Genomic DNA, 12,637 nt, shown 5'->3' with positions numbered 1-12,637 from the left:
AGCTGTGCAGTCAGATGGATGAGCTCAGTGTTGCCAAGAGCCTGCAATGGTTTTTAGCCGAAGGCCGTGCCCTGAAGTAAGGTACAATTAAAACAGGAGAGAAATGAACTGCTTTGGAGTATTGCAAGTGTCCAAAGCTGCATGGCTTCTATAACTGTACAGCACGACGAAACACCTTGCAAAGCCCTGTGAAGGGTGGGGGAAATGAAATGTGGCCATGAATGGAGCTGAGCCTTGGGCTGTGCTTGCTGAAGGTGGAAGGCAGCAATGTGCCCCTTTCAGCCTCCAAGGAAGATGCTTCCAGCCATGGGGATGTGCAAAACTGCTGTGATCAGCCCTGGCTCTGCTCTCTGCTCAGCAGTGCCGGCACTCCTGCACCAAACCAGGCAGGTGTGTTTCTGTCTGCTGGCTCTGAATAATTCCTTTTCACCTCTCTGAGCCTCTGCGCCTGTATTGCCTGCCTCCTTCTCTCCAGTAATTACATACGAGGCCATGGAAGGAGATCAAATTCCGCCGTCTCCTTTGAATCCTGAAAACTGTCCCTTGATGGCACTCTTGGGTCTCCTTAAAGGAAACAAATTAAAACACTGCAGCCCAGATGATTGCAGGTAGAGCAGCACACTAGAGGACCCAGCAGTTTCCAAACAGCCCTCTGTGTGGCCAGAAGACATTGCCAGGAGATGGATTTCGCACCAGGGCTGGGGAAATTCCATAGCCCCAACGATGCTCCATCACCGCCTGCCCAGAGGAGATGAAGAATTCTTCATCCCATTCCCGAGCAGCCTCTGTGATTGCAGGAGGGGCTGCACTGCAAACTGTTTTCCCTGCACATGAAGGAAGGCTCAGACTCAGGCCAAGGAGCAGCGCTCAGCCCTCCCTTCTCCTATCACTGTCCATTGGGTCAGGCTGCTCCCAGCACCTTGCTTTCCATGGTGTGGGTACGGCTGTGCTGGTTGGCACCCATCCTGAAGGGCCTTACCCCCTCTGTGTGGAGGGCTTTGGGTGTATGGTGCATGGGAACAGCTTCTCTTACATAAGATCCCTGCTCCGTGTCCTGTTGCCATTGGCAGCCTGAGGGATATTTTGCGTGGATGCTAAAACACATTGTAAATTAAGAAAACAAAATAGAAACCAAACCAAAACACCATATTGTGCTGAGATTATTTCTTTTGGTACCAGAAAAGCTCAGAGCAAACCAGTTCATTCATGCTTCCCCTTCAAATAACTGAGGAAATTCTTCATTTCTGCTCTCTCGTTAATACCTTTGCAGCCCTGCATTGCTGCCTGCAGGACACGGCGCCCACCCCATGGCACAGACAGGAGAGCACTCTGTTCAGTCTGTGTTTTGGGGACAGGCTGTGGTAACCATTCAGCACTGTGGCACTTTCAATTATTTTTCTGCTTCTGAAACAGCTGCTATCAGATTTCCCCAAAGAGCTGCAGGAGAACCAGGGGAGATCAGATGTGACATTCCAGACTTCTAAAGGGGGGAAAAAATTAGAATAAAATAAAGCATGAGAGAGACTCCTGGTTATATTTCATACATTTAAAGGAGAATAAAGCGACACAGAACTGCGTGCAGGTCAATTCTACATAAAACATCAAATAGAGGTGGGAGCTGCTGCTCACAGAGGGAACAGCGCCGGGGAGCAGCAGCCCGAGAGCAATTTCACAGCACAGCCACCCAGGGAGCCCCACAGAAATAATGGGGCTGTCAGCACGCCCTGTGTGTGCTCATGCCTGAGTGAGGAACCCGAGCAACGCTGGGGGAAAAGCTCTCTTCTCTGAGTCACAGCCCTGCAGTGCAGGCTGTCCCCCCAGGCTCTGCCCTGCAGCGGAAGGAATGGCACAGCCATCAAATTGCTCCAACTTTAGGCAGCATTTGAAAGCCCCGTGCTTGATAAATATTGAGTTCCTCTCGCTAGCAGTCATAAATCCTCCTAATATTCCAGTCAGGAGCCTGATGGACACTTGTCACAAGAGGCAACTCTTGAAAAATAATGTAAAAATGGAAAATAATAAACCTTTCCTACGAGTAATTCTGAGCCAGCTCTGCTCCAGAGCCAATCCCAGCATGGATCCAAGGCCGGGGCTGGGAGCACCAGCAGAGCCCACTGCAGGGCTCAGGGAGCACACAGCCCTGCAATTAACGGCCACCTCCTGCTGATGGCTTCTTAACTGGGAGCAGCTGAGGCAAATTATAAAATTAAAAGAAATAGCTTGAGAACAGAAATAAAAGCAGCGTCTGTGAGCTGGAACTGCCTTGCTGTGAACTGAATGTGTCTTAGGCTGGTCATGGCTGAGCGGAGCTATTCCACGCAGCATTGGATTAACTCATCAGTAGAGAGCCCAGAATCTGATTTAATTTGAAAGACTACAAAATTATATTTCTCTGCTGATTTTCCAGGTGGTAGGATTAGATGTGGAGCTTTTAGTTTCCTGCTCCTTCCTTTCAACTTAATTTGACAGAAATGGCTTTTGGTGCAAGACGATATTTGATGGGTACTGCATCAGGGATAATGAAAATGTCAGACAAATGGCAGGGAATAATTGGGGTAGCGTGCCTTCCTCTGTGTGGGAATGTGCTGGGTTTGGTAAATGAGGGAGAATTCGTCCCCTCTGCAGGAGGAGGAGGAGCAGCTCTGAGGTAAGTGCCCGCTCAGTTCCCAGAGCGTCAGGGATTGCTTTGGTCCCTCTGGTTGGAGGGGGGATTGGCCCCTGGTTTGCTTCTTGGGTTGGACCAGTGAGGACCACAGAAACCCTCAGCGCCAGGCGTGCAGCCTGCTGCCTTCGTGCTGTGCTTTGTTCATCGTAGGGAATCACAACACAGGAAACTCTTCCTTGTTCCAGCCAATTTCTTGGGTTTATTTACCATGAAATGTCACCTTCTCAAATGAAAGAGAGGGATTTATCACAATTAAGGGAGGCTTTGACGCGTCCCTTTAAGTGAATCAGGCGCGCCTTTAATCCCAAATCCATGCAGGATTGTGTTGATGCGGCACAATTCCCTTGCAGCTCACAATACCCATAAAACACTTGCGTTCCTGGAGAGCTGTTGCATAATCCTTGCTGCTTCCAGCAGCGCCGGCTGTGAAGCTGCCAGTCCTTGGCCTGTGCTGGCTAATGGAGCGTGTTTATGGTGTGTAAATGTGCATGCTGACGTAGTGCAGAGTGCTGCTGGGCGTTGGGTACCGGCGCAGCGCAGCGTGGTGACCTGGGGCAGTCCCTTGGCTGAGCTCCTCCACTCTCTGAGCAATGGGGCAGTGCTGGGCATCCTCAGCTCCACTGCAGAATGTGGGTGCTGAGCTGAACCCGCTCCGGGTTGGGATGGGCGCTGCAGGCGTTAGGATCTCACCAAGTGCTGAGTCAGTTCAGGTGCTTCCCAGGTTTTGTTCTGTTTTGATAAATGTTGTTTCTGGAAGTGGAAGAAGTAAAGCTAGCTGGAGAACAAATAGACTTCTTTGCTCCTGGGTGATTATAAACTCCCTGCTGGCATTGAAGGTAACAAGCACAAGCTGAGATAGCAGCCATGAAGCAGCTCCCTCTGCCTGGAATCCCACTTCTGATGCCCAGAGAGCTGCTCTGCAAAACTCAGGGCTCGGTTCTTACTGAACAAAGTCACCACTCTGCTTAGTCCTTCTCAGAGCAGAGAATTCAGAGATCAGCTGAATGATGCAGTGTGCTTTGTGCGTGTTTGTTTTCCCTTTGCTGAATGGCATTCTGCATTAAGTCAGCCAAGAGCAGAAACAAAATTAGTCTGGGCTGTACCAAAATCCTTATGGTGGCAGACCGTCTGTTCTCTGGCCAAGAAATGAGCCATGGAGATTTGGTCAAAACTTTCTCAACCGAACTGAATTTGGTTTTGGTTAAAATCTGCTGTTTTGCACACAGAGGGGCAGCAGTTTGGCAGCACACCTCTATGGCTGCCCTGCACCAAAGCAGCCGTTTGCTGTTTCTGCAGGTGCCCTTAGCTTTGTGCATTGCTCTCCCTTGCTGGCTGAGGGCTATGTGATGCTCCACGTGGTTTCTAAGCAATTCCACTTTGGGCAAAAGGTCACGACATGAAACACCACACAAAAATGTGTTGTTCTGGCTGTTGCCATAGCACAGCTGGGAAACCCGGAACGCACCGCGGAAGTGGGTGAGTCACTGCATGAAGCATTTGTCCCAAATCTCCTTCCCCTGCAAACCCTATGAGCCGCGCAGGGCCGGGAGGAGCAGCATCCTGGGTGTGTGTGGTCTGAGCAAGAGGAGCTGCCACGGCTGGGGGCTGCTGTCTGCACGAGGGAGGCCTGGAAAAACTCTTCTCGCAGGGCTGAAAATCACTGCTTGTTTCTGCTCGAGCACAACTTCTGCTGTGGCAACGCAAAGCCAAACAGTGAGCGCAGCCCTCAGCATGGCGGTGTATGGAACCTCTCATTTGGAGGCTGGTGCTGGGGCCAGCTGGGAGCTCCAGCAGGGCCAGAGCAAAGCCGAGGCCAGAAATGCAGCTTTCCCACACCCCATTTGAAGCTGATTTTATTACAACTCGATCAGTGCTGCAACCACAGGAGGGCGGTAAAAGTGCTTTCCCAGCTCGCCAAGACTGCTGCATTTGGTAGAAAACAAAACTGCTTCAAAGGAAGAAAGGGGGGTGGGATGCTTAATACCTGCCCGGAGCACTTAGTGTGTGTGTATGGGCTGCTTTACACAGGACTCACTTCCAAAATGCGTTGCCAAAAGCAGCCGATCACTTTCTGGCCTCACACTCCAGTTTCTGCTGCTGCATTTGAGGCTGTTGCTGAAATTTCATGGTGCTGGCATGAGATGCTGAGCGCAGTAATGCTGTCAGGCAGGCCCAGGAGAGGAGGGAATTAATTGATTCCTAAACGAACTGAAAACAGTTGGCTGTCTTTGTGCCAGTTGCAGCCCCTTTGCCTAATGCCACCAGGTGATGTGGAGCAGCGCGGTCTGCAGCACTCAGCAAGCTGTGAGGACTGGCACCACGGCTTGCAAACAGCTTGGGTTGAGCTGCTGTTAACTTATCCAAGCTCCCCTACAAGTGCTCTGAAAGCTCATTACAAAAGGTTTTTCTGGTTTGTCCCAAGGTGACTTCAGCAGCAGAGCAGTTCTAACCGCAAACCAGGAGAGGTTCCCAGAACTTCCTCAGCGGGCTGCGTGGGCAGCTCTCAGAGCGCGGCTTCCAGAGGCAGATGGAAATTAGCTTTCAAACCCAGATTTATTCCCCCAAATCAGTTTCTGAGTATCAGAGGAAGGTCAGAAGGTCACAGAGTACGCAGCAGAGCAGGAACTCTGTGCTAGGAAGGCTGGAGGAGCTGGGAAGCTGTTCCTGGGACCTCTCCGTGACCAGTTACTGCAGGGTCAGGGACCTCAGCCTCAGTGTACCATCCATATGCAAACAGTATTTTCAGTTTTAACTCTCTTGTGGAGGGGGAAAGGTTTACATTACTGGCTGTTTTGTTGTGTGTTTACAGCAGCTGCAGAAGCAATTGAAATAGAAAGCTGGGTCTTGTTTGAGTGGCTGCTGAGTGCTCTGCAGTGCAGCAGTGCTGGTGCTGGGAGAGGGCTTAGGGATGCCCTGGCAGAGGGAGCACACAGACATGGCCTTAAAAGAACTCATGGGAAGTGTAAATGGTATGAGAATGGGCAATTGCTGCTGTGCTCTGCAGCAGTTGGTGCTCAGCTGCCGTTTAACCTGAGTTCTGGCTCGAGTAAATGGGATTTTGCCTGGGTAAGGGTAAGGCCAGGCTGGTGCAGGCTCGGGGACGTTTCAGACAGCTGATGACTGCTTTGCTGAGTCAAAGCTCCGTCACCCTGCAGTGGGCTCCCATCACTCCCTGTCCTTCAGAGCAACCCCTGCATGCCGACCTGGGAGCAGTCAGACTGAACTTTGGGTTAGGGCCTGAGAAACAAGTGCAGACTTGGAGTCCCCCCCACATTAGTGGGTGTTATTTTACTGGCTCTCCCCTGGCAGTTCGAGTATCGGGTCCTTCATCTGCAGCTGTGTGGGAAGAGCTCGTGTTGCAAACGCGGTTCCCACAGGATGGCACTTTGAGCAATCGGTCTGCGGGCCTGTTTGAGCTGTTTCTGAAGAAGGGCTCAAACAAGCAGATTGCACAAGGGCTGCTGAGAGCGGTGGTGCAACAGAGAGCAGAACAAACAGAGCTGAGGGGAGCGCTTCCCCTGAGACAAAGGGGAGCGCTCTGAGTTCTGAGGATTCATGGGCACCTCATTGAGCTCAATTACTGCGCGCTCACCTGAGAAGCTGTAACATGCATCGCAGTGGCTCTTATAGTTAAATACCAAATTACACCTAATTTATTTACTTGTGGCAGACCTCAAGCCCTCCCATCAGCTGTGCAGAGGTGTGTGACACCATCCCGTGGGTGCAGCAAAACGGGGGGTAATGCAGGAAGCAGGGGAAGGAGCGTCCTGTCAGGAGCAGGGAGGGTTTATCTGCAATGCAGCGGTTTGCATGCAGGCTCTGAGCTCGAGAGAGGCTGTGCAGGTTTGCAGAGCTCTGAATGTGGCTCTGTTCCTTCCTGCCATGCAGCAAGGGATATGAGGAGGCAGCTGGGACAGTGCTGTGCTCTTGGGCATGAGGAGTTTTCTTCAGAGAGAAGAAGTGGCTTAAGCAATCCTTCCTGCTGGGCCACACACCCACATGGTGAACGTGCATTTTCTGATGCTGAGGCTCAAACCCCATTGCAGAAGCTTTGTGATCCATGCATGGGAGTGCAGGGAGATAAAGTGTCCACGGGTTTGTTTGGAGGAGCTGCTCCGAGTATCCCAGTGCATTCCTGTACATCTTGGCATCTCTGCTCATCCCCATGCATCCTTGCTGTGCAGTGCAGCCATGAGCCGGAGCTGCAGCCCCGCTCTGCTCAGAGCACGCATCCTCCCAGTCACACACCTTGCAGCAAACACAGCTTCACCAGGTGTAAATCATCAATGAGCTTTCAGAATGCTCTACAAGCAGACTTCAGACCTCGTTTTCACCAAGCTGCTTTATATAACATTTTCTATTTTCCGTATTAAAAAAACAAACGTGCCCTAAAAGACTCTGGAATGCTACAGCAAGCAGAATGTGCTCTGCACGTTGTTGTCTCTAAGGAATGCCTGTGGATGGTGGGGGGAGCTGTAGGTCACTTTTTTTTATCTGATCCACAGATAATTAATTTCACAAGGTAGGTAAAGTAAACACAAAGCATTAAAAAGCTATTTTATGTCCTGACTAGTTAGATGGGGAAATATGCTTCTTGGCTTTGATAAATCTCTCCAACATCGTAAAGCATTTCTGCATGCTTCCTATTGCAGCTAGAATGGACGGCGCTTTGGGAAGAGCCTTATTGATGGAACTGGATAAAAGCAGTGCACGTTTGGCAGTGCTTTCTGCAGAATGCATTCGGGGTTTTACCTCCGCACAGACTGCAGCTCACCTGGCTGATGCCCCGCAGCCCTCACTCAGGGCAGAATTCTGACACTGCTTTGAGTGCTGCCTCTGTCTGTGAACTCTCTCAGCCCTCTGCAGCCATTCTGCACATGGGCTCCAGAACAGCTCAGGGAAGGCTGGGTTGGTGTGATTCAGAGCCTCCCCAAAGCTCTGACAGGGTGTGGGGATGGGTGGCTCAGCAGCACTGTGTGGAGTGACAAATGGTGCTGTGTGTGACAGGGAGAGCTGCCTGGGTCTGAACTTCTCTACCATCTGGGATGGCAGGAGAACTTTGAATAGAGGCCCAGCTGGAGAATATGCACTAGCATGTTGCACTGGCAGTTCTTTTCTTTCCTTTGGATTATGCATGTTAGTTCAAGTTGATATATTCAGTGCTCGGTCCCTTGGTATAGACATTACAATGCCAGAGCAGAAACCAGGCAGGCTGGGAAAGCACCGTGTGTTCTGTACATTTGTATGCCAGTTTGTCTTCTTCCTTGAGGCATAAAAGCACCTTTGCTTTGGAAAGGTGAAGTCTCAGAAAGGCACCCCCTATATTAAGATTCTGATCATAGTTCACCTTTTAATTTTTAGCAGAGATAGATTGCAACTGTGCCATCCCCTGTTGGCTACAGCCCTACGGAGGCTTTTCTTCTCCTAAACAGCCTCCATCTATCACTCCAAAATGGCACTGTAGTATCATTTTGCTGCTTGTGAAGCATTTGTGCTCTGAAATCCCCAGCCAGCCCTTTGCTGTGAGAATTTCACTATCCTGCCCATAAGCTTCACCACATTACATCCCTTCAGTTGCATTTAACGTGCTTCCTAGTAGAGATGCCCTGGTGCAGCCGGAGCTGAGATGTGCTCCGCCTGATGCTGAGCTGGCTCTGGGTGTGGGGTGCTGCGTGCTGGCACTGCCTGCCCAATGGGTGCTTTGTGCTCAGCTTCTCGCCCACGGGTGCCAATCCCTCTGGGTGCACCCAGGCTGCTGAATCACCCGTTTGCTTTTGTACGTGTGGGTAACGCAGACGTGGAGCTCAGCTCAGCAGTCAATGTTTAACCTCACCCATTGCTCAACGGGAAGGACGGCTGCCTGGGGCTCTGCTGTGCTGGAGCACCCTGTCCTGTCCCTGCACACAGCCATGGCCCGGCTCCCATCGGACTCTGCTCCTGCAATGTATGTTTGATAGGTCACTGTCCCCGCTGTTGGGACATCAGGGAACATCCCATTTCTTTCCAAAGACTGTGGACCTGTAGAGTCGGACATTTGTCTTCCTCCAGCCTTGTTTTCCCATCAGCAGAACAGCTGCAGGAGCAGTTTTAGTGGATGATGGGGAGGTGGGCATTGGTGTCAGATGGGGTCAGGGATTGTGACGCTGGAGCTGAACTCCCTTTGCTGCTCCTCTCCGGTGTCCAATGAGCTGTTTGTTCTTTCACCACCCTGATTGGGTGCTAAGGGCTTCTGCTTGTTTTTCTCCCTGCTTCTCTGCCCATTGCTGGCCATGGAGACCCTGCTGGGTGGCTCAGACTGGGGGTATCCCCTCGCCCCTTCTCCTGTGGCACAGCACTGTATAAGCCAGATAAAATTAGCTATTGGGACGCATGTTCCTCAGGATGCTGCGACAGAGGGACACCCAGTACAGCCAGCCTGACTCGCAGAGAAGAATTAATGGAAACGCCCGGCTCCTGGCGGGAGGAAATACCTTGAACAGGCTTCTTCCTCTTTTTGTTGCGTGGGGCGACAATGGGCTCTGTGTCTGGCAGGAGCGGTCCTGAGCCGTCCCATGAAGGCAGCACACGTGTTTGGACAGACACCGAGTCTGCAGCAACAGCGCTCAGGAAGGGCCCGGCCCAATGTGGGCACCCTGCCCTCCTGCCCTGTGCTGGGATCACGGAGCGAACCAAACTGCTTTGGTGTGGGCATCCGCTGTGCTCAGCACAGCCCCAAGCAGAGCAGGGCAGCCCCGCTCAGCAGCAGGAGGGAGAATGCCTGCAGTGTTTGGGCACTTCTGCTCCGACTCGTTGTCAGCTGTTTCATAACGATGAGTTGCGGTTTGTACTCAGCGCGCTGGAAGATGCGCTGCTGTTTTGGCAGGTTTGTGCTTCATGAGCTGAATGCAGGCTGAGGCCGAGGAAAACCACCCTTTCTAAACTGGAAAATCAGATAAATGCGTCTTTTTGGTAGGCAGGTTTTATTTATCAGGGAAGTCACTTGAGCCAATAATGTAAATGCAGTGAGACAAGAGGGACTGGGTGTATCGATCACACCGTGCAAGTGCCCGAGAGCAGGAATGTGTGGGCAGCAGCAGGCGTGAAGCTGCAGCTGCCTTCGTTGGCACTTCTTCCAGTCTGCCATGATCCCAACTTCCTTCGGATGCCCCTCGGCAGCAGGGAATGGGGCAGCACAGTGCTGGCAATGAGAGCGGCTGCTGCAGGAGCTGAGGATGCTGTGCTGCTGATGTAGGGCTGTAAGCGCTGTGCAGACCTGTGCGGGTGGTGGGCACTCACTGCAACCCCTCCCCGAGGGCTTTGTCAGTGCATCACCCTGCTGAGCTTCTCTGTGAAGCATTTGTTGTACGAGAAATGGCTGTGATGGGAAAACCTCCTGGAGCAGGAAAAGCTGCATCACAGAGCCTGGGGGCGGCTGTGAGCTCACAGCTGGGCTGCCCGGATTCGCCTTTTTTGGAAGCAGCCACCCTGAAACACTTTGTTTTGCTGCAGTGGTTTTTGTGAGGATGCACCGTGGGTCAGTGGGCAGCACACCAGGACTGAGCAAAGCAGGAAAGCAGTGATTGCCCATTGCGCAAACCTCACTTTGAAGCAGATTTTCCTGAGCCAGGGCTGTGCTCAGGGCGCTCAGCTTCCAGATGTGGTGATGTGAAGCTGCAGGAGAGCAGCTGCATCTGCTGCAGCACACCGTAATTAATCACAGCTGTCCATTCTCTTAAGTAATGTAAGGGATTATTTCTTTTTTTTCCCCGTCCTGTGGGCAATTCACAGTTTGAACTGTAGGATAAAACCCCCCTGAGTCGGCTCTTTGAAAATGTTTTTACTTTGTTGCTCTAAGCAGAGCCATGGGAACATTTATTTTCTGGATGAGGTTATTAGAGGGCATATTTAAAAATAGCCAAGACTGTTATTTATAAATATTTTCTACATACTTTATCATGATGGTACTGAATAACCTCTGGAAGGACCGATTCTGCTGCTGCAGTGCTTGTAGCCCTCCTCTGTTGGTTTGGGGCTTTTTTGGCTGGTTGAGATTGAAGGCCTAACTCTGCTTGGCAGGAATAATGGGAGCTGAGGACTGCCCCACTCACTGCTCGTTTTTTAGTCTGACTTTTCTGGTTATTCTATTGAAAAAAAAAACCAAATCCATTCTCTTTTATTTTGCAGGAGAAGCTAGCAGGGGATTTGGCATTGCAGTGAAATTTGGTCAGGTCTCCCTGGCAATGCCATTGGGTGCAGCTCTGGTGCTGCTGTGCTGGGTGCTGTGCTGGGGCTGTGTGGAAAGCAGGGGGGCCGCTGGCTGGCAGTGGAGCTCAGCCTCGGATGCTGGGTCGTTATGGGGAGGTGTAGGCAGACTGCTATTAAACAGGACCTGCAGGAATAGCAGAGAGAGGACAACCCCCCTCCTCCTGGAGAAGTGAGCATTTCAGACGAGAAATTATATTTACATTATAATTTATTAAATCTCAGGTTGCCATATGAAATAAATTATAGTCAGTATAATGATAACGTTGCCATAAAATAATGCCATTAAGTACTTGTCTGATATCGAATGTAATCAATACAAATATGAACTGCAATTATGGTGTTTAAATATTCATGTTAATGGGAAGTGAACAAAATATTAAGGCAATTCACAGTGAATTCAGGGAAATCTGTCATTATTATTGCTTTTGTGCAAGCAGTTCTTAATGCATGCACACTGCTGGAGAGAGAAAAGGCACAGTCGCGCAGTGTCCGTAGGGCAGTGCATTCCCTGTAGGCTGAATGTGTTGCAGTCACACAATGCACTTCGATGCATTTCAACGAATGCAGAATGAGGGACGATCAGGAGCTGATCAATGTCTGGGGTCTCCGTTCTGCAGACAACAGCGAGGCTTAGAAAGTTTCAAACTTCAGCTAAGAGTTCAGGCAGGCGAAGCAAATGGGTGCAGTCGGCTCATCTCGCTGCTGCAGTGCCGTGGGATGGGGTGAGTTGGTTCTCTCCCATTGGGCACCATCACCAGGCACGGGAGCGTTCCGGCAGCAGCACCGGGCACACAGCACCGGGCACACAGCCCTGGGCACACAGCACCGGGCATGGCAGCGTCCCATCCCACCTGCAGCGCTGGGCACGCAGCATCCTGCTGGCAGCACCGGGCACAGGAGCGTCCCAGCAGCACCAGCATGGAGTGTGCTGCCTGTGGCAGCCTCGTCCCAAAACGTTCTCCTCCGTGGCTGCTCCTTCCAGCTCAGTGCACCTTGATGGAGTATTTCGGGAATTTCAGGAACTGGAGGAGTTTGTCTTTCCGCCTCTGCTTCAGAGCCATCAGTGCTCTTGCTTTCTCCTCCACGTCCTGGTCGGTGTCGAGGATGATCTTGGCTCTCTCCTCCGCCTTTTTGTCCCCGGAGTGCTTGAAGAGCTTTTGCAGCGACTCCTCGTCGACGCTCTCAAAGATGTTGGCCACGGCTTTCTTGCGCAGCGCGGTGTCGAAGCGGTAGCCGTGCACTGACGGGCTCACTCTCAGCGACGTGGACATGGCTGAGGCCGTGTTCCTTCTCTTCGCTTTCATCTACCGCCGCTGCTCCGGGGTTCGCCTGCTGCTGGAGGGATCTGTGCGGTATCCGCGCTCTGCACGGCTTTTTAAAGGCAGCCTGAGGGAAAGCGGAGAGCTCAAGTTACAGCGGTGAGGTCACGCTGATGTCAACGCTGATCAGTCGCAGGCGAGTTTAACTTTTAAGTTGCCAACTTTCCTCCCTCGTGCAACCAAGTGGAACGGTTTGCTGTGTTGTTATGATGGGGATGGTTTCTTTGCCCCAGTGCAGAATGGGCTTTGCACGACCGCTGTGCCGTGGGGCTGTTCTGGTGGCCTCTCCTTGTGCTCATACAGCCGCGTCCGCTGTGCCAAACTCCAGGAGAGGACTACTGTGATGCCATTGAGGGGTGTTAGCTGTGAGCCTGTGCATGCAGGTGTGTGCTTGTGTCAGACAGGAGCA

At 51.6% G+C, this 12,637-nt stretch overlaps 1 protein-coding gene across 1 annotated transcript; it reads right to left on the bottom strand.

The window, feature by feature from the left end:
• Positions 1-11,099: 11,099 nt before the first annotated feature.
• C8orf4 (C8orf4 homolog) lies at positions 11,100-12,258 on the bottom strand. Its single transcript, XM_001232954.6, has one exon. The coding sequence runs from the start codon at positions 12,211-12,213 to the stop codon at positions 11,893-11,895; it is 321 nt and encodes a 106-aa protein (XP_001232955.1). The 5' UTR covers positions 12,214-12,258; the 3' UTR covers positions 11,100-11,892.
• Between the last annotated feature and the right edge of the window lie 379 nt (positions 12,259-12,637).

This window comes from Gallus gallus, chromosome 22 (assembly GCF_016699485.2).
Source record: "Gallus gallus isolate bGalGal1 chromosome 22, bGalGal1.mat.broiler.GRCg7b, whole genome shotgun sequence".
NCBI lineage: Eukaryota > Metazoa > Chordata > Aves > Galliformes > Phasianidae > Gallus > Gallus gallus.
This window is presented reverse-complemented; position numbering and strand designations above follow the sequence as displayed.